Below are 27,605 nucleotides of genomic sequence, written 5' to 3' on the forward strand. Positions count from 1 at the left end.
GTGGAGTATCCTTTACAAATAATTATTTTATTCTCCTGTGGAGTCATTTGGCCAAGAAACCATCTGCAAGCTTTGCTTTGCTAGATCCCAAGTTCAAGAATTCTTCAGTGCCTAAAACAAAACAAGTTTTTCGTGTATTCTTTACCGTGCTGTCTGGGTTCCCTCCACATAGCAGGTGCTGGGGTATTTAGTTCTGCCCTGACTCTGCTTGAGAGGGGAGAGACATTGACTCATCAACCACATGAGAAGCGGTGAAACAGATGTAGGTCTGCGTGGGGAGGAAGCATGTTTGGCTCTGCCTGGAGATGCTTCCAGAAATGACATTTCTCTTATAATGGAACCAGAGTGGTGGTTACATTTCCAAATCACTCTAGAGTCAAAATAAAGACAAAAAAAGGCAACTAGAGTGGTTTCTGCAAATTCTATCTGCAAGTCTGCTTTGCAAGCTGCAACTCCGTCAAAAGACCTGTATGAAACAAAGGCAAGCCCATGCCTATTACAAAGGTTTCGGTGATAATCGTGCTAACGGTGACTATCTGTGTTGCACTTAGTTCCCAGTGTTTGCTCTCGGTTGTCCGATCCCCAAAGCTACATTTTCAGCTAGGGCAGGGGCATGTCATCTTCATCTTAACAATAGACTGAGAAACACAGTGACTGGCTTCTCGAGCCCAGTGCTTCTGTCTTGAAGTTCTGCATCCTCTCCACTGGGTATACCAGAAACCACTGCACATGGGTCAGTTCCCACATATACTCACTCTTGGTCCAGGAGGGCCTTGAGACCCTGGTCTTCCAGTCTCGCCTTTCAAGCCTTGAGAGTGCTGAAAACAGGAACACACAAGCGTAATTTCTACATTTTCTGTGCATCGAGGCTAATAAAATTAAATTTCTTTTTATTTTACATGTGGTGGCGTTTTGCCTGAATCTGTAGACAGAGACTGTGTGCATATAGCATCCACAGAGGCAGGATGGCATTGGATCCCCGAGAACTGTAGTTACAGAGAGTTGTGAGCCATCATACAGGTGCTGAGAACTGAACCCAGATCCTCTGCAAGAGCAGCAGGTGCTCTTAACCACTGAGCCATCTCTCCCCCACTAAGAGTTCTGAGATTAAATGAGATGGTATACTTCTCAAAAGTTGTTTTTAGAAGAACACCTGAACAGAAGCATATATCTCTGTCAGAGCACTTGCCTGAAATCTAAATTTCACCCTCAGCGGCATAAATAACAATGATGAGAATGAATAATAATACAGTTAAAAATAAAAGATAGCACTTTATTCAAATCAGGTAAATTCCTTGCTAGTAACACAAGTCATCAACTCTTAACCATTGGTGAGCATCCACTTCCCCCTTGTCCCCTTTATTCAGTGGCATACAGTGCTCTGACGCTGACTGTAAACTTAAATCTACAGTAGTCATAAGCTGGGATTGATGGTAAAGAAAAGGCACACAAAGATTGTGCAAAAACCTTTATCTATAAAGATCAAATAATAAGGGCCGGAGAGATGACTCTGAGGTTAAGAGCACCTGCTGTTCTTACAGAGGAGCTGGGTTTCATTCCTGGAAACAACATGGTCTCTCACACCTATCTGTAACTCCATTCCAAAGGATCCAGTGCCCTCTTTGGTCCTCCAAAGACACCAGGCACATGCATGGTACACATGCACACATGCATGTCAACACTCATACACATAAAATAAAAATAAATAAATATATGTGTAATCAGGATATACTATATGAAAAATCTATTTTTGATAAAATAAAAATAAATAAATAGTTTGAAATCAAATAATGAAAATGACTTCTCACATACAAGCTGGTACATGAGTGGACTATGTTTATTCCCCAAATGCAAAAGATGGAGATATATTAGCAAACAATATGCAGCCTAATGCCAAGGGCCTGGTGAAGTACATCTCTTCCACACCCAGAGTGACAGTGACCTTGCACTCAGACTTTAAAAGGATGCTAGTCTCAGCCATTTGTACATAGTATTCTACTCTGCATTGCTAATCAGAACACTTCAGTATCCCGCCCCCCTTTTGTGGATAATGGCATCATCAGGCAGCCCCCTGGGATACAGGGAAGCCATCAGTTTCAATCCCAAAAGACTGCAATGCATTAGTATTTCTCCAACAACCAATCACCCTAGGATCCATGTAGACCTAAAAAATCACAGAACCATAGAGTTTCAAAGCCGGAAGTGACCCTGTGTGTCATTAGGTTCGGTTCTGATATTCTGGAAACAGAGGCCCTAAGAAGGTGTGTCAAAGGTCACTGACTAGCTAGTGGCTTTCAAGATGCTCTTGGAATGAATCAACAATCCATATTTACTATCACAGTAAGAAAGCTGAGGTCTATAAAATAAAAAAAATGTTTATTCCATCTGGAATGACAGGCCACTTACAGTCAGTCCCTTGAATCCTTTGGGTCCAGGTCCTCCAGGACTTCCAGGATCTCCAGAGTCACCCTGATTCAGATAGATCAAGATGTTAAAATTTTTGCTATGAAAGAATGGAAGAATTCTCTCTGATCAATATTTAAACTGATCTTGTAGTCATCATATAATGAAGGCTAATACGGCAATAAATGAATCTTGACATGAACTCAGATCTAAACAATTGGTCAGATATAATTGGTCAGTTAGATATTCTTAAGACTATTTTCAATATGCTAATAACTCAAGTATTTCAATATGCTAATAACTCAAGTATTTATATATAAATATCAATTTAATAATCATCCAGTAGCTAAAAACAACCAGAGAATATACTAGAAAACATGAAGTATTGGCTAACTAAAGTATTAAGAAAAATTTCCTAGTTCTATGAGTTACTTCTAAAAAAAGTTAAAGGTTAAAAAAATTAATCTTGGAGTGAGGAGATGTCACAGCTGGTAAAAAGTGCTACTGGCAAAAGACTGAGGATCTGAGCTCACTCCCCTGGAATCCATGTTAAAATCACCCAGATGTAGTGGTGCACATCTGTAATGCTACCACTCCTGTGGCAACACCCTTCCCTCTGCAAATACACTACATGTCTTAAGTTTAAGAATGTATTTAAAAGTTGTGACAGCATGCACTAGACCTGCTCAAACTCTCACCAGGACAGAACCCAGCATAGAGTAGACAGGAAGTCCCTCCCCTAGCTAAGGAGCTATTGGCAATCAAAAGCTTATGAGAGGCGGAAGGTCTATTTTCTCTACGGGTGTCACTGGAGATAGGCTGACCCTGCTCCACTGGAAGGCCACCATCCAAGTTATACTTTTATACATATTATACTCTTCTACATATTATACAGCTATATGTAGATACTCTTCTACATATTATACAGCTATATGGAGATACTCTTCTACATATTATACAGTTATATGTATATACTGGACAGCACAGACCGTACTTGATGGGATTTTTAAATGGGGGAGGGGGCAAAGTTTGGTGGGCATGAAAGGGGAATGGATCTATAAGAAATTGGGGGAGGGATAAATATTATCAAGATATACTATAAAAAATTCTCGAAGAACTAATAAAAAAGAAAAAGAACTTAAGATGTAAAAATAAATCAAAACCACAAAGGTTCATTTAAAGAAAATCAACCTGACGTTAGTAGTAGTTATTTATTAATATGTTCATTTCATATCAATCAATAAGTTGTTATATTTCTCCCTTTGTTAATAAATCAGAGAATTGATCCTCTGTAATGAGAACTCTTCTGTGAGTTATTTGTGTCATCTCTTCCTGAACGCTCGTCTGCCCCAGGTAGTTCATCAGCGGAGAACACTCTCAGATGTTCTGAAAGCTGCCTGTTCTCCTGGAGTTGGCTCACTAGATATTCCAGTTTAGACCCAAGCTTCTTATCTTGATTGGGGCAGAGCCGGTCTAGGGTTTGGGAAATCCGAGTACAGAGCCCTAGCATACACGGACGTACAGAGGGCGGCTCCTGCTGAATTACAGGCATGTAATTCATCATGCAGACAGATTATCTAATAGACAATGAGGAATTTGAAAGATGCTAAATCAAAAGGACACTATAATTAGTGAGTGAGAGGATCAAGCAGATGCCACACCAGGCTGCTCCGTCTTCTCTCAGAGATCAGACCTCAGTTTCGATTTCTAACCAGGCAGTTACTGAAAGAGTCATGAACAAAGAACAATCCCCAACAGCCCCAATAAGGAGGAGGCCTGGTACATGCAGTACCAGGCTAGGCTTGAGCCACAGACAGCAGCTCAAAAACAAGGCCTAGGACTTGTCCAAGCCTGTTCCAAAATGGAAAACTGTAGCCCTGACCAGCCTCTGGCTTGCCCTGGCCAATTAGAATGCAATAATATGATTGACATTTGCTTAAGCCAATCATATCTAAAATGACTTAACTGCCCTAGGACCACCCCTTCTGCTGTGCTTATGTTCTTCTTAGGGTCTTTTGCCATCTCGTCTCTGTGTGGCAACACCTCAGCATGCTGGGATAATAAACGCTCTTACTGACTGCATACGTGTATGGTGATCTTTTGTGGGACTTCTCCAGGACCCTAACAATTAGACTATACTTCAGGGATAAAATATCTTGTGGGCATGATATCTGGAGTCGACTTACAGAAGATGGAAACAGGAGACCACAAAGAAGAATGGTGGAATTCTCTTGTGAGAAGAACCAAAATCAAAATAATACTGGATTAATAACAATAACTAAGGTGGTGAATGGGATCACCAAGCCAGAGAACTAATCCAGAGAGGCTGCCAGGAAGTTAAAGTTTCAAGGTAGAGATAGGAGCGTTGGGATGGAAGTAGGTGGGACATCGGGCAACAAAGAGTAGAATATGATCTTTTCCAACATAAAGACTCACGGGGTTAAGCCATCCTTTCCTAGTGAAGCCCAGAGGAAGCCACCAACCAGCATCCCACTCCTCCTCACCCACCCCTATACTCAGACCAGTGCTTCATCTCATTTCTTGAGAAGGCCACAGCAAGAGCAAATGAAGCAATTCTTATGCACCTCACCTTCTGCCCTGGATCCCCAGGGAATCCTGTTGGGCCCTGTAATTGTCAGCAGAGAACACACATAAGTCAACAGGATACTCCCCCTACACCATCATTTCTTCTTAGCATATTTAAGTTTGATTTATCAACTGGGAAAATGATTGTTTTGCATACTTACCTTAACTCCTTTTCGTCCTGTCTGGCCATAGCCTGGGATGCCATGATCTCCCTGTAAGCAATAGGTAAATTTCAGTTTCTCCAAAGCTGTCTCAATAGAAAGTCTGGTGTTAGGAAACAAGAGTGAAGGATGGTGGGGAGGAGGGGGTTTCACTTCCTGTTATCTTCCCCCCCACACCGTACTGGGCATTGAACCCAGAGCCTCAGGTATGCCAGGCAAAGGTCCTACCTCTGAGTTTCAGCCTCAGCCCTCTCACCCCCTGCTGCGTGAACCCTCTTACTTTTCTGGCCAGCTCCACTCTACAGCCACTGCAAGAGGCAGAAGCACAGCCACACTGAATCTGGACATTGACCAGCTTCTTACTTGACAAATTAAGAGTTGATCCCAAAGAAATATGGCTGGGGAATTTACGCAAAGACTTATAAATAGGGCTGGAGAAGTGGCTCAGTGTTAAGAGCACTGGCTGCTCTTGCAAAGGACCTGGGTTTGATTCCCAGCACTCATACGGTGGCTCACAACCATCTTTAACTCCAGCTCCAGGGATCGGATGCCTTCTGGCCTCCGCAGGTACCAGGCACGCACGTGGGGTACAGACATACATGCAGGCACTCACGCTAATAAATAAAATTAAAACAAATCATTTTAAAAATGGGTTATAAATGGCCAATAGATGTTGACATAGACCACATGGTGACCATGGCTGCTTGACAAAGTTCCAGCATTTTGACATTGCAGATTACAATTCTTCAGTATCCTTTTACTTTCATTTTTAATGATTCTCACTGTGCGTTATGGGAGTTCCCTTATGCCTTTTCCTTTGGGAAATTTTCTGCAGCCTTCTATGGAGGATGAGGATTTATACAAAGGCAGGCTCTTTAAACAAAATCATTCTTTGGAAAAAAATAAATCCCTGCCACCATGGAACCATACAGCATGATAACCAAACACTGTGTACTCCCACCCCACGCTACCCCCTCCCCTTACACCCCTGTAATACACCAAGAACAGAGAAGTTAAAGATTTACTCATTAGACACACCTGGTCCCAAGGATGAACACACACTAGCAAGGGAAACAATGGGCCCAAATCCAGAGCCTGAGGCCACTAAGGGCAACAGTTCAGTTAACAAGTATAGAGGAATCAGAATGGCATGGTATAACAGAAAAAGAGTGAACTATCAGGATCCTCCCTTTGGGGAGCCTATGAGGGGAGTAGGCCGTATAGTAAGACTAAGACACAGAGGCGGCAACTAGGGAACAACTCAGAGCTGATGATGCTACACAGGGCAAGCGCTGCATCATGTCCTCTGAGGAATAAAAACTGCCCTTAGGAGTTGTTTCTCAGGACTTGGTGTCTGATATCTCCTGACGGGGAGGCTGAGACTGTGCAGGAGGAAGCAGAAGAGGGCGCCTGGTGGGATTACTGCATTTTGGAGGACAATAGGCATTTAGATTATTGCTGATCTTCTGGCTTTTTTGCCTCAAGAAAAATGCTGGGATAAAGCCTGTGACTTCAGTCTTGCTGCGGCTAAACTACTGTGTAGTTGTAGAGTATTGACAGATGCAGCCTTTTCTCAGTAAGGCAGCAGCCATCCTGATCCACCTCAGTCTCCTTCCTCCACCAGCTCCACAACTCCTCTCTGGGAACTGAACCCCGGCTGGAGCCGCACTCCAGCAAGATGTCAGTGGGGAAATAAGTTCATTCTCATTGGTAACCAAAAACCTGAATCTGAAACAATTAATGAGTTACCATTTTTAGCGATGGTAAAGAGGAAAAAGAAAAGGTTACAATAGCCGTTGTTGGTGTGGAGTCTCTAAAATAGTCAGGTTCCCACATATAACTCATGAATCCACATAGTGTTTGAATCTTTCTAAGAGCCCTAATTGACCTAGCTATGAAAATTCTAGAACTTTCTATACAGAAATTAATTATGGCACTAGGGATATAGCTCAGTGGTAGAGCCCTGAGCACATATGAAAACTAGGATTCTATCCCAGACCCCAGACCCCAAACTCTTCCAAAAGAAATCATTGGTGTGGTATTTATGACATCGAAAAAACAGAAACAAATTAAATATTTAACAATAAGAGATCTGTCGAAAGCACACCCTGTGCCCTAGCCTAGTTCCATGACTGGTCCTCCACAAGCCAATTAAAAGAGACAGATTAATAGCAAGAAGCACAGGATACTTATTCATTGAGGCTACACTGGGAAGAGGGGCGGAAGTGGCCCCCTTCATGGGATATTTTGAAACTACTCAAGTGCCATTGAGAGAACACATTGGCCTGGGGAAGAGTTGCTGGCAGGAGGGGAACTGAGCAATGCAGTTTTTCTCTGTGCTCGGTCTAGGATGCTAAGAGTGAGTATCTCAAAATGCCCAAATGTGGTAATGCTTCCTTCCAGGCTTCCCATCTTCAGGCCTAAGAAACTTAAATTCCCCCTTTTCTTTTGTAAATACCACTGATCGAGAATAAGACCATAGTTTAAAGTCAAATTTGAAGCAAACTTTAATTAAATACCAGCAGGTAGATGGACTCTGTCCAGGTCCATACCCAGGTTCCCAGGAAATGACCCAGAATTAAGTATGGCAAGGGCTTAAGAAAGAAAACCCATAATTCACTGAATTTTCTATCACGTCCAATCAGGGGCAAGCACACACCCTGACCTACTTCCTGCCTGTGTATCTCCTGTCCACAAGTGATCGGCCCAACCAGGGAAGATGAGTCAAACAAACTTGTTTAGGGGATTGAAAGCGTGGGACTTAGTGCCTTACAGAAACAACAGCCTCCAGCATTGCAGGAACTGCCTGCCCTCAGGCAAGCGGCTTGTAGCCCAGAGGCATTCTTGTTTCATGGATCTCTAAGGCATAGTAATTAAAACTCAGAAATGCAACTTGGACTCCCACACTTTCTATTTTTGAGTATCCATGTTTTCAAACCAAATCACAAACAGATGGGCCCTTTAGGCTTGTTTTGAAACGGGGTCTCGTGTAGCCTTCTTTTAGCTTATGTAACATCTTACATGTTCAACCATGTTGTCATTCATAGCAGGATTTCCTTTTTATTTTTAAGCCTGAATAGTATTCCATCAGATAGATACACCACAGTGTTTGTATCCATTTGTCCACAGATGGGCACTTGGGTTGACCTAATTTCTTGGCTATACTTGGTAAATTTTCTTCCATTTAATAGCTACATACAATGTCATAACTAACACAAAATAACTCTCCCTCTGTCGGCTGTTACCATACTCAGATTTTGGTTCAGTAGAGCAACTAGTCCTGAGTGCTAGCCTTCACACGCAGAGGCTGTTTCTTGGCCTGTTCCTCTGCTTCCTGTCACCCTAGGGCTTTACAAGGGGAGAAAGATGGGCTGTTTTGTTTTTCAACCAAAATGGACAGACACAGCCATGCCGGTTGTTAAAGTCCTGAAATTTCCTGTTCTCGCTCACCTGACACTCCCTCTGCCTTCACCTCATCTCCTCTAACCACCCCTACACACACACACAAAACAAAAAGGCCAGGTGAGCTGGAGCCCATGCTGCCCCCATTTCCCCTTGCCCCAGAGCCAAGTCCAGAAAGCTCATACCTGTTCTCCTCGCTGTCCAGGGGGACCGGCTGGTCCGGGACCTCCAGGAACTCCGAGCTCCCCCTAGGAAAAGGGGAAAGGAAACATTCAGGTCAGCCAAGTCAAACAAGCCCCAGGCAGTTCTGTCCACTAAGAAAAGGGACACAAGGTCCTCACTGAGCAGTCAGCACTCAGAAGGGCTAGGGTGGAAGACATACTCCAGTCTACCCAGAGGATAGCAGAACATACCCAGCACTGCCCAGGGCTGAGCTTTTTTAAGGCTGTAGAATATTCCAGTGTGTATACATACCACAATGCTCCCTGCTTTCTTAGTGTCAAAAGACTGAAGAAAATGGAAGGGCAGAAAGTTCACTCCAGGGAAGCTGACTCATTTGCTGATGTATTTACTCACACAATAACTGCTTATTGTCCTGGAACAATGAATGACCCCATACGACAAAGGTAGTCCTGCCCTCACTAAGCACAATGTGGTTAGAAAGAGAAAGAACAAGACGAACAATTGTAACCCTGTGTGTTGAAGCTCAGGCTGCTTTGAGAGCAGCCGAGAGACCTGAGGGTCCGGGAGGCTTCCTAATGAGAGACAAAGAAGCTGGGCCCAAAGAATTTTGTATGTACTAAGGAAGGAGCAAGGGAGCCTAAGAGTGACTCAGGGAGGGGGGCGGGACCAACTCTGGAGAAGGGGGAGGGGCTGGAGGGGACAGGAAAGATCTGAGCCGAGAAACCTTGGGATGAAATAGATAAAAATGCAACAGACTTTGTAAGCTTCTTCCCCTGGCCCAGGGTTGATGGCCAAATAACACTGTAAGTAGCTGAAGGTGTACAATAAGAGCATATGTCCATGTGAATATATCGAAATGACTGCCACAATCACGCCGGCTAACACTTCTCACACCATCGCTTGTTAGCACCCTTCTTTTTGAGTTTGGATATTTTTGTTGTTGTTGATGTGTATGTATAGGTTCAGAACTGTGTGCACACGTGTGTGCATGTGTGTGAGGACAGAGGTCAGCATCAGGCGCCTTCCCAGTCTCTCTCCACTTTATTTTGTGAGACAGGCTCTCTTGGGAACCTGGAAAGCACCAATTCAGCCAGATTGGCTGGACAAGCATCTCTGTGCCAGGGTTGGCAGGATTTTTTTTTTTTTGCAGGGTTCTAGATAATCAGACTCAGGTCCCACGTTATACAGCAAAGGCCTTTACCAATTGAGCTACTGCTCCCACCCTGCCTTGTTAGTAGGAAAGCTTGAAGAACTGACCAATGGAAAAATGACAGTGTAGTTTCCTGGACTCCATAAAAAAAGAAGCCTTAGGTCCTGGGCTCAAATATGAAAGTATTTTGAGGCCTTGACAAGAGGGCAGTAAACCCAGCAGGGCTCCTCTGTAGCCACGTAGACCCCAGGGCCTGAAGGATGAAAGCGGAAGAGTGGGGTGCACATGAGGCCAGCTGTTGACTCTTGTCCATCTCCACCACAGCCCCCTTAGCCACGGTGGGCCTGGGGGAGACCGAAAGAGGCAGGCAGAAATACATTCAGATCAATCCACTCATCTCAGCCAACAAAGGCATTACTGCTCAGGGAATATGGGAGCTGAAAAGATTCTCAACAGTGCTTTGTGATAGGCAGGTAGCTCTCTCCTTGTAACAGGGACAGCTTCTTAGAGAGAGATGAACAGTAAGGAAGCCTCCATTCAGCGGATGGGAGAGAACCCACTGGCAGCATGCAAGTGGTTAAGCATGGTGCTTGGGTTGAATCACCAGGTAGAGGAATCTTTACACAGTTAGGGAGAAAATATAGCTAGCTGCCTTTGGTTCCCCACATTTGAAACCAATGAGAAATGATGTTTACCTTTCTCCCCCAAAATCCAGGTCTTCCAATGCTCCCTCTAGGTCCTGCTGGTCCAGGAGAACCCTGAAAGTAGAAGAGAAAAAGAGAAGCAAAAGCCTGTGCTGTAGCAGTTCCTGGAAACCCAGTAGGAAGAAGGCACTTTACTCATATCGTTCCCAACCACCCCTGAAGGTCTCCTAACAGAAAAGGCTGCGAGCCAGGGGAGGGAGGGTAACCTAAGCAATGGGCCACGGCTCTGCATCCACCAGGAATTCACTGGCCCACGGGGGACTTTAGGGGGTGAGGGAGGGGACTAATGGCTTCCTTGACTCAGTGGGCACTCTTTCCTAGGGTGAGGGGAAATTCCCTGTAACACGTATCCGCCACATGCACATCCCACAGAACTACGGACATGCCCATCATGAAGTACAGGGCATATTTCATTTCATAATCTAAAACGGGGCCTGAGCATCCTTCACCAGCCTGCTAGGGAGATACAGTGGAGCACACAGGGGCATCCTGAGCTCTTCCTGGCAGTTCTGAAGAACTTGATAGAATCAAGCGCTCCATACAAACCCCCCACCATCCAAACCCTCATTCCTCATCGCAGAGCTCATTCAAATGCTGAATTCAAAAACTGGGCTTAAGAACCAAACACGACTGTGTAAGCACAGAGCTTTATACAGTCAAATGTCTGTAGTCCATGGAGAGACAGGTATGTGGCAGAGAGAAAATCTTAAAGTGCGAGAATGTTCATTTGGAGTGGACATGCTCATCATTTGGTAGCATTGTTAAGTCTAACAAATGCTTCCTTGAGCCGAGAGAGTGAGTCAGTGCTTTCAGAGTTAAAAAATCACCGAAGGAGAAAGAGAAGTGAGCCAGCGAGGTATAAAGGATGTGAGCTGGGCTAAAAATGTATCTCTAGTAGCTCAGAAAATGAAACAAACCTTCCACGGATGACATAAAACACACGACACACTAAGGCACTTTGAAATGAGAGCAAACTAAAGGTCAGGAGCCACAGTCCCCACCGTGTCTGAGTCACTCACCTGAGGTCCCTGATACCCTTGGCCTCCTTCTTCTCCTTTCTCGCCTCGGTTTCCACTGGACCCCTTTTTGTGGTGACAACAAACACATGCAATGTCAATGAAACCCGCTCTCTCAGTGGATGCCTCAGAAAGACCCCTGTGGAGGCAGAGCGATGGTCTGCCCTCCAAGAAGCCTTACTGATTTGAAAGAAGGCTTTTTTAGGAGAATAACTGGGGACAGGCCCAGACACAGTGGAACAGATCTTATTAAGGGATCCCCTGCCTGGGCATAAGAGTCTCATCCTTCTTCTACAGGGAAAAATAAAAATAGATCAAAAGGGGGACAAATAAACCTACGGAGATCCACACAACCATCCAATGTATCTATTTGATGGTTTGCTGGACCAAAGTGCTTTCTCAATGTGTAAAAATTCAGGTTGTTTCAAGTTGGCGCTAAAGAATACCTGGTGTCAGGCTTCTGCCAGCTGAACCAAAGTTTCTCTCTCTGCCATGTTTTATCTGTAGGTCTCACATTGTCTCTTATGTAGCTGGGAGACTAGAAGTAAAATGGCCCTTGCCTGCCAGGAAGTCACTGAGTGAGCCTCAAGCCGCCAGTGTAAAAGGATCCCAGAGCACCTGAAATGACTGCCATCCATACCCAGCCCCCAAAACACCTGGGCAAATCTAGATTGATTCCATGGTTACTCAACCTGGAGAATGTACTAGACCTCAGAATTACTCAAGAAAATCTAAATTAGTTTAGTTTTAGCCTGGACCTTTTTAGAGGAAAAATGAGACCCTGGAAAGGCCTTAAAATAGGCATTTCTACACAGACTCTTTCAGACAAGTCTGCGTTTAAAATAAACTCAACACAGAGTGGGCTCACAGTGACCCAGTAGGCAAGTGTGGCAAAGCCATTCTCGGGGGATGATGTGGTTTCTTCCGGGCAGGGAGGAGGACAAGGGAAAAGCCTAATGGCATTTGGGCTGCTGATGGCAACCCAGCGTATAATAATAACAATAATAATAATATCTTATTGAGCTGTTAATTACTCATTCTTACTAGTACCCAGGCACAATGCAAGGTGAGCATAGGCCACAAGTTTCCCCTCAAGGCTCGTTAATGAGCTGCAAGTGCTGGAGCAAATTTGATGGAACAAAATAAAAAGTCAGAATTATCTCCCACAATGGGAAATACACAAGGTGATGGCTACAGATTGAACTTTTACCAGTTGAATATATTTATTTTTAATTATGTATGTGTGCATGTGTGTGTGTGTGTGTGCATGCACTGAGTATGGGTGCCCAGGAAGCCCAGAAGAGGGCATCAGATCCCTTGGAACTGCAGCAAATAGGCTGTTGTGAGCCACTCCACCTGGGTACTGGACATTAAGCTCCAGTCTTTGGCAAGGTATTATGTGCTCTTAACTACAGAGCCATCTTCTCTCCCCCTTTGTTGTGTGTTTTTATACTGAGCTACCTGTCTCCTTCCCACCAGCATGGCTCCACACCATTTGCCCACATTTATGAAATACCCAGCATACCTGTGGGCCTTGTAGTCCTTCCGGTCCCTGTGCACCTTGAGGCCCCAGGTCTCCTGCTTCCCCCTAATGAAAAAGCGTTTTCATTGTTAAGATTTTCTCTGCAGGTTCCCCGGTAGATCATGTGGTTCATCTGTCCTTACGCTACCTAGGATCTAAGGAATAAACTCAAACATGTGTCTAGTTTTCATAAAAATGGAGTAGAAAGAACAATTGACTCAAACGAACTGTAGTAGGTAGTTTGAATGAGAATGACCCATTTATGCTCATATATTTGAATGTTTGGATCCCACATTATGGAAGTGTTTGGGAAGGATTAGGAGGTGTGGCCTTGTTGGAAGAGGTGTGTCACTGGGGGTAGGCTTTAAGGTTTGTTCACACCAGCCCCGATCTCACACTCTCTCTTTGCCTACCACCTTAGAATCAGGATGATGCTCTTAGCTACTGCTCAAGAACCATGCTCCATGCCACTATGGTCATGGACCAACCTCCTGAAACTGTAAGCAAGTCTCCAATTAAAAGATTCTTTTCATAAGCTGTCTTGATTATGGTGTCTCTTCATAGCAATAGAACAGTAACTGATGCACAAATTTTCTTTGAAAATGCCATAGGGATACCAAATACTTTGCATACTAATTAAAAACAAGTTTAAAAGAAGAAAAACATGAAAGGAATGCCTAGAATGTATAGCTAATAATAATAAGGTGGAAAAAAGATAAGAAGTAGCGACAATTTCACTTTCTTGCCTGCTGCTTCCCAATGCGCATGACTGAGAGTCAAGGGTGTGACGTCTGGGATTGCGTGTGCTCTGCTTGTTCATCGGGAGGTGTTTTATAAGGAAGGCTGTGCCTTAGTCATGCCTGTCTCCTCTCAGGAAGCTGACTGGGTAGCTGCTTGTGCTTCCCACCCATCACTGGGGGCTGTGGCCAGGGATGGACATCCTTACAACATCCTGTCAAATGCTGTTTAGTCAGTACCATCTACACAGGAGAAACATCCTCAGTCCCCTACCACCAAAGACAGGAAGTAAAGAAGAAACTTACCGAGGGACCCTGAGGTCCCCTCCGGCCTTCCATTCCCTGGAACACCAAAGGCAAGGCATTAGTCAGTATCCAGACAGACAAAGGGTCCCTGAGGTAAACCAGTCTCTCCCATTCCCGATCATAGAGGGTTTCCTGGGGACCTTGGCAGGGCACGGTTTTGCACTAACATTTAGGGGATAGATGGCAACCCACTATAAAAGTTACTGCAGCCTCACCCCAGTCTAACAGCCTCTGACGATTACCAAGTGGGATATTTGGAAGTCTGGATCACCCTGAAGAGACTGTTCTCTCTCCCTGCAAAACCATGAAATGCTGTGTGCTGAGTGCAGGGCAGAGTGGAATTTCTAGATACACTGGTATGTCACATGAAGTCTGACTCTGGAGGATTCCTCAAGGAGACAGTGGCTACTGGTGGCTGCTCTTTCGTATCATCCAGATGCTACTGATTAGGTTTCTCACAAAAAGCAAGGCTGTTCCCTCAGCTCTGTCTGTACCTCTCTGGGAGGGAGTTCATGTCACTAATGCGAGTTACAGGGATAGAGAAGAGCCGAGTGGGACAATGCCTCAGGCCCCAGACCCTAACGTATTTTCCCCAGTCTACAGCAATAAAATCTGCTGACTTTACTCTCACTGAGAAAGCCATGAAACACTCTCAGCTACCAATCCACACTGTATGTGGTAATCAACAACAACTGTTCTAAATCACATCTATCCACTTATTATGTACGAATTATTTCCAAACTGCCATTTTCTCTCAGTTGCCCAAGTCCTGAAGTTCCCTAGGATAAATCCTAAATCAGCCAAGCAAACATCAGCTCCACCAGGTATTAGGTATTAGACTTTTAAAATACCCTCTGGGAGAAGTTACTCATAGTAACTCGCCAGCTCTTTTTCTCTGGCTATGACAAGTTGATGCTCTTGACATAGGAAAATAGAGAAGATAAAAAAATCAGTGACAGTGGAGGATACTGTTGCTATGACTTCACGGCCTGTCTCTATGAAAAAGCCAGGAAAGGGGCTAGAGGGGTGTCCTCCCAGCTGAGTGTGCACAGCTCTTGCAGAGGGCACACACCAGGTGGTTCACAGCTACCTGTAACTCCAACATCCTCTTCTTGCCTCCATGGGCATCTGGATGCCAGTGCACATACATATGCGCACACAAATAAAAATAAAATAATAAAAATGAAAGCAATGATGAGCTGGTCACAGTGGTACATGCCTATAATCGCATCATTTGAGAGGCCAAGGCGCAAAGACTTTGAGTTCAAGGTCTACATAGTAAGTTCAATGCCAGCCTGAGCTACAGGATGAGAGAGACTGTCTCTCAAAAAGAAAGAAAAAGAGGTAGGTAGAGAAGAAAGGCTGGAAGGAAGAATAATGTTTATTCTGTATAATAGCTTTGCACAACATTGACCTTACAGGCAGGGCCTTAGAAACAGCACATTCTCAGTCAGGCATTGGTGGCACACACCTTTAATCCCAGCACTTGGGAGGCAGAGGCAGGTGGATCTCTGTGAGTTCAAGGCCAGCCTGATCTACAGAGCTAGTTCCAGGACAGGCTCCAAAGCTACATAGAGAAAGCCTGTCTTGAAAAAAAAAAATAGAAAGAAAGAAAGGAAGGAGAAAAGAAAGGAAGGAAGGAACAAATGGAACAAATGAAGGTAGGAAGGAAGGAAGGAAGGGAGGGAGGGAGGGAGGGAGGGAGGGAGGGAGGGAGGGAGGGAGGGAGAAATAGCACACTCTCTTGCCTTCAGCTCCATAGCTTTGTACCTGGGTGGCACAAAGCAATCACACATTAAACCTCACACCGTGGTGGTCGGGAGCATAGACTCTGAAGTGAGCTGGTCTGAGCTCAAATCTCAGCTCAGTCACTTACTAGCTATTGTGGCCTAGGGCAAGTTCCCCAAGCCGCCTTGATCTGCTTGTGTATTATGTGAATATGATGATAATAATCCACCTGGCAGGCAGCTTATGAGACTTCTCTAAATGAGTATCTGGGCGTGATTGGATCAGGAGCTGCTACAAAACGGATGACATATTAGAAACAAATGCCATAAGGACTCTTTGCAAGGGGGTCAGCAAGAGGCCATGGGCCTGTAATGGGGCCCCCTGAGTGGCTGTCAGTGTGCTGAGCCATTGTTTTAGTGACAGCTGGTGTGCTGGTTAGCTTGCACAGGCTGAAGTCACACAGGGAGCCCATGCCTGGATCTGAGCTGTTTACCACCCAGTATCCACTTAAGATGCTCTGAGTCTCATGACAGAATTCTGGACTGCAGTAAAAATGTGGGGGAGAGAGTAGAAAAGCCCCAGATTGCTTAACTCTGAACATGAATATGAATGTTGCCTTATTTAATTCCAAAGAAAAGAAGTTACGAGGCTGGAAAATGGGAAAAAGGCTGGGGCCCTTCTGTCCTTATAATGATTTAAAAGGCATTGACTAGTGTGTCCAAGAAGTAATCTCAATCCTGCTCCCCAACATCTCTGTTTTTAAAGTGCATGATTTATGGGTCAGTTATAAACCTATTTCAAACTAAAATCCCTTTGCTCTTGCGCCAACAGATATAATTTATCTCTAAACTGTAACACTTAGCTCATCTCGCTGCTCTGCTGCTTCCCCCAATTACATCTCAATCCTCTTGAGTTAGGAAGGCATGGTCCCTAGAGAATGGTCCCAGAAGCATGGGAAGCCCAGCCCCTCTGGCTTGGGATCTTTGTCATTCAGGATAAACAAAGGCAAGACGGGCTAGAAAGTAACCTCTGCAGACTGCTGCCTTCAAGGGAAGAGAAGACTCCAACACTCAGAAAAGGAAGCCAAGGATTTTCACACCCTCCGAACAAACCCAGGGCTCTCAACAGTCTCCTCTGGTATCACATTCATGCCGAGTGTGAGACAGAGGAGCTTTTAATACAAACTCCATCTCTAGCCTGGTGTGGCGGTGTACACCTGCAATCCCAGCACACAGGAGGCAGGGGCAGGGGATTTTCCTACCAGTTGGAGGTCAGCCTGATCTACATAGTGAGTTCCAGGCCAGTCATTAGCAGGACTCTTCCCATTCCCCCGAGAAAAATAAATAACTATCATCTCTAACTTCAGTAATTCCCAAAGAGTAACGCAACGGTTTCTTGGTTGATCCTTAAAATTTGAAGGGAATCAGATATTCTTTTTTTTCAGGGGTGGGGGTGTAAGAATGATATTACATGATGCTGTAAGCTACCACAGGGCCTCCAGACTGCCCATGAGTTGGCTCTACTAGCCAGTGTCTGTGAGTCCATTCAGGAAGAAGCCATTTGTGCCCTCACTCCCTGTTAACATGTAAAGAGCATGAGATTACGTCTACCCAGTCCATAATAGTCTGGCATAGCTGCCAGATGCTAAGTTAGGAGAGGAGAGTGTGTATGTTCAAGTCGTTGGCACTCTTCACAGGCATTCGAAAACACTTTGAAGGTAGAGAGGCAAAGGCAGATTGCAGCACAGCATTTCTCAGCCAGGAAGAATTTTTGCCTCCCACACCCACCTGCTAGAGACATTGGCAGTATCTAAAAAGACATTTTTGGATGTCACAAATGGATAAGCAGAAGAGCAGAGTTTGGGGGTGTTGTTAATCATCTTATGAGGTGCAGAACAGTCCTTTGTAAGAAAGACTTCTCAGGTCCAAAAAGTCAGCAGTATTGAGATTCAAGATGCCCACAAATAGACCAGCCACAGGTCTGCTGGCTCAGCAGCAACAGATAATCCCCATGCCTCTGTGTCCATCACAAAGGATAAGGAGGGGGGAAAGTATTTGATACTCACCCTGCTTCCTCCGGAGCCAGGACTGCCTTGTGTCCCCTTCCACCCAGTTCTCCCCTAGAAACACAATAATTCCCCAAAATTGTAAGTCAAAAATAGGTTATAAGTCCTCAGTAAATAATAAAGCCATCAACACAAAACATCAAATGTTATCAAGACAGCAGAAGCAGGGAGTCATGCCGAAGCCATCCTCCAGAGTGGCACTGTCGATGGGGTGGCCAGATAAGGACAGGGCTGACAACCAGGGCGGGGTAGCAATGTGCCATAGTCAAGGGTGACAGATGAAGAATACCGCCACTTCCTTAAAAATTAATAATCCCCCCAAAGTATAGCCTGCTCCAGACATGCCTTATCCTCTTTCAACTGTAGTGACTTGGACGGTGCTTGTTTACACACCATGTTACATTTATTTAGCTCGAAAACGGAATTAGTCAACGTCTCTATGTAACATAGACCCAATTACTTGGCTTCCGCGGTCTCCTTTGGCGCCCTTCTGGCCTTTGATAGTGCTGTCTCGTCCTGGGTTACCCTAGGAGATGATTTCAGATATGTTTTAGAGTCCAGAAACATCAGAGTGAGGGGAATTCATGCCTCAGTTTGGACACGGAGCTTTGCTTTAGAGTCCAGGCTGGCCTTGAACTCAAGGTGATCCTCTTGCCTCAGCCTTCTGAGTTCTAGGACGACAGGTGTGTGCCTCACTCGGCTTCCTTTTTCTCTTACTTCCTTGTGTGGTGCATGGGACTAAATCTAAGGCTTTGAACCCATCAGGTAAATCTCATATCACACACAGAAGAATTTTGAGATGGGTTCAGGTTGTCTGAGATCCTCCTATCTTAGCAACCGGAGTAACTGGAATTACAGCCTTGTCACCAGGTGTTCTCTCTCTCTCTCTCTCTCTCTCTCTCTCTCTCTCACACACACACACACACACACACACACACACACACACACATAATGGTATAATATTTAAGTGTTAGAATTCAGCAGTTCTCAACCTGTGGGTCTCAACCCTTTAGGCAAATCTCTATCTCTAAAAATATCTACATTAAAATTCATGACACTTGCAAAATTACAATCATAAAGCAGCAACGAAAATAATTTTATATGGGGGGAGTCTCCACAACATGAAGAACTGTATTAAAGGGTTGCAGCATTAAGAAGGTCGAGAACCACTTGGCTAATTCAAGCTAAGAGATGAAGTGTAAGAAAAATCTCCAGCTTGAAATCTTAAAAGTAACATTTGCCCAGTTTGAAGGTGATTTGGTGACTAAAACAGGCTTCTGAGAATACCAGCCATGCCGTAACTTCCCCTGCAGTATGGCTTCACTGAGGCTCGGAATGAAAGCCTCCTGCAGTTGAGTCTGAGAGGGAGAGACTCTCACGAGGTCGCAGCTCAGTGGCAGAGCGCTTGCCTGGCAGGCACAGGGGCCCGGGTTTGAGTCCTGACGCAGTTAACCTAACCAACAAGCAAGCAAGCAAGAAATCAAGGTCTGGGCTGCCCAGTGAGAAATCTGACCACTGAAATGAAGGAAGTGTTCACCACAGGAAGTCAGAAGTCTCAACACACTGTGAGAACGCCCCTTTCTGGGCCTTTCAAATAATCAGTCCTTAGCAGATTTGAACAGATTTTCCCCAAATACAAAAGCCCTGGGTAACAAACACCTACTTCCCTAGCTCCCTAGGCCAGTCCTTGCCTGTACTCCAGTGGAAGTCACTTAGCGGAATGAGAGCAGAATTGTGCTAAGATGAAACTCAGAGCTGAGTAGGGTCTAATAACTTACAGGATCCCCTGGGAAGCCCTTCGCTCCATCTTCCCCAGGGGCACCTCTGGAACCTGGGCTGCCCTGAAAATAGACAGAGAGAAAGACAGACAGACGGACAGACAGACATATGAATAATTAATAAATAAACAAACAAGCAAATAAATAAATAAATAAAATGAGCCTCCATGTTACCCTGTGGATGACTTTTATAACGGCATTAAATGCCAAGCAGTGGATTGCCAATCAGAAAAAATATTTCACATTTTCCTGCCTCCCTCAGGTGCCCTTGGACTTTCCAAGGTCGAAGGTAAACCGTGATCAGGTGAAGAAACAGGAAACCCTCTCATGGTCTAGCATGGGGTTGTCCAATGGGACTTTTTGGCAGCTGGGAAAAGCTCCACGGCAGTGGAGAAAAATTCTATGGTGGCCACTGTTAGGATGCAGGCATCTGTACTGGCCTGCTCCTTGGGGTCCCGACAGGATACATCCTCAGCTGCAGCCATTAAGAGCACCCCCTATGCAACATTTGCTAAGTTCCCTTTTAAAAGGTGGGCCTTGCCTACCTCTCCTCTTTTTTTCTCTCTCCTGCTCTCTCTCTCTCTCTTTTGCCACTCTTGTTCCCAGGGACTGGTCTCTGCCCCACTCTCTGCTCCCTTCTCTGCCCCTCCTCTCTCCTCTTCCAATAAACCTCCTATGTGAGCCTTGTTGCATGGTGTGACTTCTCTTCACAACGTTTTTAAATAAATTACAACAGCCATGAACCATCTTTGGCTGTGCAATACTTGGGATGTGTTTAGTGAAATGGAAGGGTGGAACTTTTTACTTCAGTGAATTTAAATTTAGCAATCGCACATGGTCACCGGCTGTCCTAATTGGACGTTCTAGACAGTTTATCACACATGGACACTGGCTGTCCTAATTGGACGTTCTAGACTGTTTAGCCCCTCTGATGCCCATCAGAAACTTCCCCAGGGGGTTTCTGCTGTCACCCCAAACAACTTTCCAGTGAAATTTTCCCAGGCCATGGTCCCTGGAGGCATTTTAACTGATTTCTATTTCCTGTTTTCCTACATTGGAAGACCATATGTCCCTGATCCAGGGTTGCAATGGGGCTAGTGTTCAGAAGGTATCTTTTGGGGGATGTCTGGAAGGTGTCTTTTGGAGACGTCCAGTAGGTGTCTTTTGGAGGGTGTCTGGAAGGCATCTTTTGGGTGTGCCCAGGAGGTGTCTTTTTGGAGGTATCTGGAAGGGTCAGGCATTTGCCCACAGTCAGAGAAATGGTAAGTAAGATGGTGGTGAAATCTGCTGTCAATTTTATCCCCAACTGAGAGCCCAGCAAACAGGGCTGGATCTGTCACCAGGGACTACTTGATTACTGAAAAGAGTTACCTGAGAGCCAGCGTCACCTTTTTCTCCCTTTCCCCCACGAAGTCCATAAAATCCCTAAACAAACATAAAACAAAACCGCATTTGGAAAAATCGACCTCATAATGGCTTCATGGTAACTCAAAAAGAGGAGACAAATGGCTTACATCTTCTCCATCCAGTCCGTCAAGCCCATCTTCTCCGTGTTCTCCCTGAGGGACAACAGACAGCGGTCAGGTTCGCTGGTGACAAGACTGGAGCAGTCAGGGGGGCTCTGACACGTGCTTGTCAAGGACTGAACCCGTGCTAGGAGATCAAACTCGACTGTGAAGCAAATACCTTACCTGGGCTCCAGAAAATCCTTTGACACCCTGCAAAAGATTAAATATCTGTCACTGCAGGGCCAAAGAAAGAACAGGGATTCTAATTCTGCAGTCGGAGAGAGACTTGGCTCGCATTATCTCTTTTATTGCTTCTGGCTACACGGCCATATAAAGGTGACGGGTGGAACTAAGTAAGACTAAGCAAGACTCCTCTACAGGCAGAGGAACTAGCGTGTGTAATGGGGTAAGAGGAAGAGGGGATGGGACAGAGGACACTGGAAGATGGGTGTCACAGGGGACAGGAGGGTGTCACAGGGGACAGGAGGGTGTCACAGAGGACTGAGCACAATGAGCCAGGAGAAGCTTACCTTTTGGCCTCGAGTCCCCTGACATCCTATGATCCCTCTGTCTCCTTGAGGTCCAATTTCTCCTCGTCTTCCCTAAAGGGTGAATCCAGACACGTATTCAAAGAGATACTTTTACAGGAAGCTGTCAGCAGTGAGCTTTTGGAGCACTGAGCACAGCTTATGGTACCCCCAACTTTAGGCAAAGCAATTCCTCCTTTGTAGTCCCCAGACCCCCTCCCCTACCCCCCCACACACCCCCATGCTCACACACTTTCCCTGTTAGCCTTTGGGATTCCCTCACAAGTCACAAACGGGTTGTCGGTGAGCTCAGTCACTTTACTCCCACTTGGCCTCCTAGCCACAGTTCTAATAGCTCAGTGATCCCACAATGTCATGCCCAGGGCCCTGATGCCACCCTGGGGAAGTCAGTACTGCTGACACAGAAGAGCCACTCAGTGCCCAGGGCTAGAGCTGAGCAGGGACAGATGGGAAGACACATTACTGCAGAGACAGAGCCAAGGCAGGAGAGCCTGTCCTTGGCCGGGAGAGAGAGATCGTTCGGGAATGGGTTTTCCATGTGAGAGTAAGGATCTGAGTTTGATCCCAGAACCCCCATTTTAAAAATCCAAGAATGGTGGTATGTGTTTAATCCTAGCTCTGGGGGTTGGGGAGGAGGGGAGTGCTGGGGACAGGTGGAACCCTGGGGCTCTTGCTGGCCTGGCCAGTCCCAATCAGCAAACTCCAGATCAATCAGAGATGCTATCTTAAAAAAAAAAATGTGGATTACTACTGAGTGGATTGCAGCTGAGGCTGACCTCTAGCTTCTAAATGTGAGTGTGCATCACACACACACACACACACACACACACACACACACACACACACACCTGTTCCTCACAGTAAAAGTTTGCCCAAAGTCAGACCATCCACACAGAAAGAGCACTCAAGGTCAATATTTAGAAACAGCCAGAGTTAAATGCTTCTGGAGAAAATAACATGAGCTTCTTGATTGTCTCTGGGACCAGTGTGTGAGGAATTATGTAAATTCAGTTATCTTCTAGATATGTCTGGAAGGGATATTCTTGGTTAGGGTATTTGAAGAAAAATAAATAAATAAATATGGGTCAAACCATGCCATGGGCTTGGGTCTTGGACTGTATAAAAAGGAGAAAGCTATCATCTGAAGAGGAGAAAGCTATCTGGAGGAGGGCTATCTGGAGGGGGCTATCTGGAGGGGGGCTCTATAGAGGGGGGCTATCTGGAGAAGAGGCATTTGAGAGGAGAGGGCTGAGCAGGGCACTTAGCCTTCCCTGCTTACTGACACTGGATACAATGTAAGCAAATGCCTCCCGCTCCTGTCCCAGGGTTTACCCCGGTGATGATCCCACAGTTTACCCACAGTGATGATCCCTCAGTCTACCCACAGTGATGATCCCTCAGTTTACCCACGGTGATGATCCCTCAGTTTACCCATGGTGATAACTCACTCCCTCACATCATAAGCCAACACAAACCTTTCCTTTCTTAAGATACTTTTGCCAGGTTTCTTTTCAGAAGAGCAAACAAAACCACTAACACAGCTTTCTCCTGAGGAAGGGGACATGCAAGCCTCCTTTCCCTGTCTCGCTTCCTTTAGTCTGAAGATCTGGGTCCTACAAGATCAAAGATGTTGCTGTGTCCACTGGTGACCTTAGACTTCACATTTCCCATAGCCTGAACTTCCAGCCAGCTACAGGCCCTCAGCAAAGGCAGAGGGTTGAGTCACCACACACAAGAGCATGCTTACACAGGCTTGGTAGTGTTTGAAACCCCACTGAGGGGACAAAGGGAACCTCTGAGTACACTCCCTTAGTGGGCCTTTTAAAATGAGCTGAGTTGCTGGGTGGTGGTGGCACATGCTTTTAATCCCAGGACTCAGGAGACAGAGAAGGCGGATCTCTGTGAGTTTGAGGCCAGCCTGGTCTACAGAGTGAGTTCCAGGACAGTCAGGACTGTCCCACAGAGAAACCCTGCCCCGAAAAACCAAACAAACAAATAAATAGATGAGCAAGCTAAGTAAACTTTGTCTCGAAAAACCAAATAAATAAATAAATAATAAAATAAGCTAAGTCAGCCTTCACTTGTAGGTCAGTCCTTGGAAGTCTCATTCCAGAGTCTGAGCCTTCAAACATTATAAACATTATGAACTGAACACTCCCAATGCCTAGAGAAGCCACTCAAGGGGCTTCAGTCCCTCCAAGTTATACTCATAAGGGTGATGGGCCAAGTGAGGGTGCTGGTTTTAGAGTCCAATATTGAGGCTTCCAAACCTCTGGGCAGCATTTAATCATGAAGTCACACTCTAGGGGCAATCCTGCCCACTTCCTCTACGTGAAGGAACACACGCTCCAGCTCTGGCCTAGAGCCATATACAGAGCACTGGGCCTAAAAGAGCTCCCTAGTAGATAAGCTGCTACATCGTGCGGAGAGACACTGAGGAAAATTCCAGAATGCCAACTGATCTCAAAACAAAATAACAACAAAACCATCTCTGGCACATGAGCCACCGACATCCACAGCTTGAGGTTGGTGAAGGAAAAAGAAAAGCAGTCGCTTACCTCCACAGCACGTTTTTAAAAGAAAGTAACACAGACAAGTCTCCCCTACCCCATAAAGCTTTTCACGACAAAGAAATCAGCTAGTGAATGTTTGGGAGGGGGGGGGTTCTTAACTTACAGGGTCTCCGTCCTCTCCCCTGTGTCCTCGGCTGCCTTTCAGGCCTGAAGAACCCTAAGAGGCAAAGAGAGGTGAACATTTAACATCCTCCAGATCAGCTCAAGTCATTGGGCATTTCTATCCGGGACCTCCTTTGACTGCTGGGTAGACTTTGTGCCAACAGAGCCATGAGTTGGGGAGAATCCAGCATCTGCAGCTGCCTTTTCCCTTGGACTCATCTCTGAAGCCCCTCTGCAGAAGGACACCTCCTAGTGACAAAGGAGACTGATCCTAAGAACCCTCTCGTGGATGAGAAGCCACTCCCGTATCTAAGGGATTCACAGGGAGCTATGACCACCATTTTTAATATGTATTTTTTGTTTTAATTATGTGTATTGCTGGCTGGGTTTGTATCAACTTGACACAAGCTGGAATCTTCAGAGAGGAAGGAGCACCAATTGAGAAAATGCCTCCATAGGATTGGGCTGTAGGCAAGCATAGAGGGCCTTTTCTTAATTAATGATTGATAAGGGAGGGAACTGATGGCCCATTGTGGCTGGTGCCACCCTGGGCAGGTGGTGGTCCTGGCTTTTATAAGCAAGCCATGAGAAGCAAGCCAGTAAGCAGCACCCTCGATGGCCTCTGCAGCAGCTTCTGCCTCCGCATTGTTGCCCTGACTTCCTTCAGTGATGAACAGTGATGTGGAAGATAAGCCAAACAAACTCTTTCTTCTCCCAAGTTGCTTTTCATCATGTTCATCACAGTGATGGTAACCATAAGATTGCGTGTGTGTGTGTGTGTGTGTGTGTGTGTGTGTAAGTGTAAGACTGCAGGTGCATGTGAAGTCCAGAGGACTGTACATCATTCCTTGGAGTTACCAATAGATGATGTTAGCATGTTGATATGGGTGCTGGGAACTGGGCTCAGACATTCTGGCAAGCCCTGAGCTATCTCTCCTGCTCCATCACTGACAAATCATAAACACCTCCAAAGGGCCTATTCGACCTTCCTCTGCTTTTCTGAGAGCACTATTCAAACTATGTGACCTTTCTCTGAGCCTTGGGTTAGCTGCTTCTGATTTGTGACTTAACTTGTAACAAAGATCTCATCGAGGTTTGCTTTCCCCACCCTCAAACACAGATCCGTGCTGCGCCCCCGAAGCACAGTCCTGTTGACATGCAGGGGGAGAGTTCATAAATGGAATATGACAATTCAGCAAATCATTCTGTATAAATTATCCTTCAACAGTGACAGACAAAATAGAAATTATCAGCAAGTATTCTCATCGATCTGTTTTGGACGGAGGAGAAGACTCAGCAGGTAAACACATCGGTTGCCAAGCCTGATGACCTGTGTTCAATCCCCGGAACTCACAAAGTGAAAGGAGAACGCTGACTCCTGCCAGCTGTCCTCTGACCTCCGCAGGTGCACCAGGGCACAGTCATGCCCACCCCCAAATCAATAATTTAAGCCCTTTTGAAATATTGAGGGAGGAAAACACAGGCTAAAATTGTTAAGATGGAAACAAATACGTTTATGCAAAAAGTCCTTTTGCCGGGAGACCTAAAACCCATCTGAAAATGCATATAAACTGAATACAATAGAAAGGCACAGTTCAGTTGCTACAACGTGAGCTTGGTGCAGTATTTATATGTGGCATCTCTACAGTTAGCACCGAGGGCCAAGAACTGGAACATTACCATAAGCAGACACTGGGCCACCCCTTTGCACATACCCAGAACCCACTACCCCAGCCCCTCTCAGGGGTGCACTGTTAACACGTAGGACAATATTTCCTGGACTTTGAAGATTTCTCACTGCTTGTATTCTCAGACAGTAAAGCTTCAGTTTAATAAATAGAATCTAACCTATATATTCTCGTGCTTTTTCTTATCGGCTTTCTCTGGTAATTACTACGTGGGTAGAAATTCATTCATGTTTTTTAATGAATGTAGTTCATTTGTTTGCATTGACACAGCCTTTCATTGGAAATGCCATCATGCATTTTCCATTCTATTGCTGTATAATTGATCTTGTATAATTTGTTCTTTTATTTTGCAGCTCAATCTCATTTATCGTTGAGAAAACCCAACTCTCTCCACCATTTTAACACCTCTCAGACCATCTAAAACAGATTTAGAAAGTGTAAATTGCAAACCCAAAAAGCAACCTCACCAGGGACATGGAAGAAAAAGGGGAACTGTTCTCAGTGGCAGCCTCAGAAGCGAGCCCTTCTGAACCCATTCCTACGCTGCAGAAGTTACACAAGATGCCCAAGGAAATTACATTTTCTGGAGCAAAGGTCACAATGTCAACTATTCAGTTTCAGCCTCACTCACGACAAAGCCAGGCATGCTAGAGAAAAGAGGATCACGATCAAATGGCACCTTGGAGGCTTGGAGTCCCCGGGTCCCTTGATGTCCTGGAATCCCTGGACATTTACAAAACGTACAGCAACAAGCCCTCTCTGCGATGTTTCCCTAGAGAGGGGGGGAAATAGTGAAGGGGGGTGAGTGACAATCACCAGGGATTTTCTTACATAAGAATCCTATTCAGACACATCATAAACCACCCACAAACCCAGGCTCTGTTTTTGTGGGGGGGTGGGGAGATGGGGCAAACAATAAGAGGGCACTTAGCCAACAGATTGTGTGGGCAATGTCCCCTCTCAACAGAAAACAACCTCAGCTAATAGGAAGGGCACCAAGCGCATACATGGCCACAGGCCAAGTTGACTTGAGACATATTGATTCCTAGCTGACAATCTCCTGGAATTTCTGTTGCATAAATTATCGAAGGCTTTTCAATAACATTAGGGACTGATTGATCTTTTGGTTCCCTATACATCCATTCTGTGATATGACATTGAATGGAAGAACAGAAAAAAAAAACAAACTATGTTTTGAATGCAAATCAAAATTTTAATACTACAGGATGTTCAGGCGACAAAGGCAGGCAGATCACTCTGAGTTGAGGTCAGCCTGATCTACATAGAAGGTTCCAGGCCAGTCAGGGATACACAGTGAGAGTCTGTCGCAGATAGGTAGGTAGGTAGGCAGACAGACAGACTTTAATGTTACATTATCTCATAAGTAGTAGGATGGCTAATATCCAAGAAAGGAAGGAGTGAGGAAGTGGGGGAAGGTAACAAAA

General features: G+C 45.3%; 1 protein-coding gene across 1 annotated transcript in view; it reads right to left on the bottom strand.

Moving 5' to 3' along the window:
- The window catches only part of Col6a5 (collagen type VI alpha 5 chain), a 109,974-nt gene that overhangs the window by 40,818 nt on the left and 41,551 nt on the right, over positions 1–27,605 (bottom strand). The window contains exons 12-29 of the mRNA XM_048417478.3: positions 26,840–26,932; positions 24,474–24,527; positions 21,780–21,851; positions 21,433–21,459; positions 21,256–21,300; positions 21,113–21,166; positions 19,742–19,804; positions 18,424–18,489; positions 17,964–18,017; positions 14,171–14,206; positions 13,131–13,193; positions 11,609–11,671; positions 10,581–10,643; positions 8,738–8,800; positions 5,151–5,201; positions 4,994–5,029; positions 2,407–2,469; positions 756–818 (exon numbers count right to left, since the gene is read on the bottom strand). Coding sequence (XP_048273435.3) covers positions 756–818; positions 2,407–2,469; positions 4,994–5,029; positions 5,151–5,201; positions 8,738–8,800; positions 10,581–10,643; positions 11,609–11,671; positions 13,131–13,193; positions 14,171–14,206; positions 17,964–18,017; positions 18,424–18,489; positions 19,742–19,804; positions 21,113–21,166; positions 21,256–21,300; positions 21,433–21,459; positions 21,780–21,851; positions 24,474–24,527; positions 26,840–26,932 — 1,029 coding nt within the window. The remainder of the gene's footprint in view (positions 1–755; positions 819–2,406; positions 2,470–4,993; positions 5,030–5,150; positions 5,202–8,737; positions 8,801–10,580; positions 10,644–11,608; positions 11,672–13,130; positions 13,194–14,170; positions 14,207–17,963; positions 18,018–18,423; positions 18,490–19,741; positions 19,805–21,112; positions 21,167–21,255; positions 21,301–21,432; positions 21,460–21,779; positions 21,852–24,473; positions 24,528–26,839; positions 26,933–27,605) is intronic.

Source organism: Myodes glareolus, chromosome 4, assembly GCF_982192425.1.
Source record: "Myodes glareolus chromosome 4, mMyoGla1.1, whole genome shotgun sequence".
NCBI classification, from domain to species: Eukaryota; Metazoa; Chordata; class Mammalia; order Rodentia; family Cricetidae; genus Myodes; species Myodes glareolus.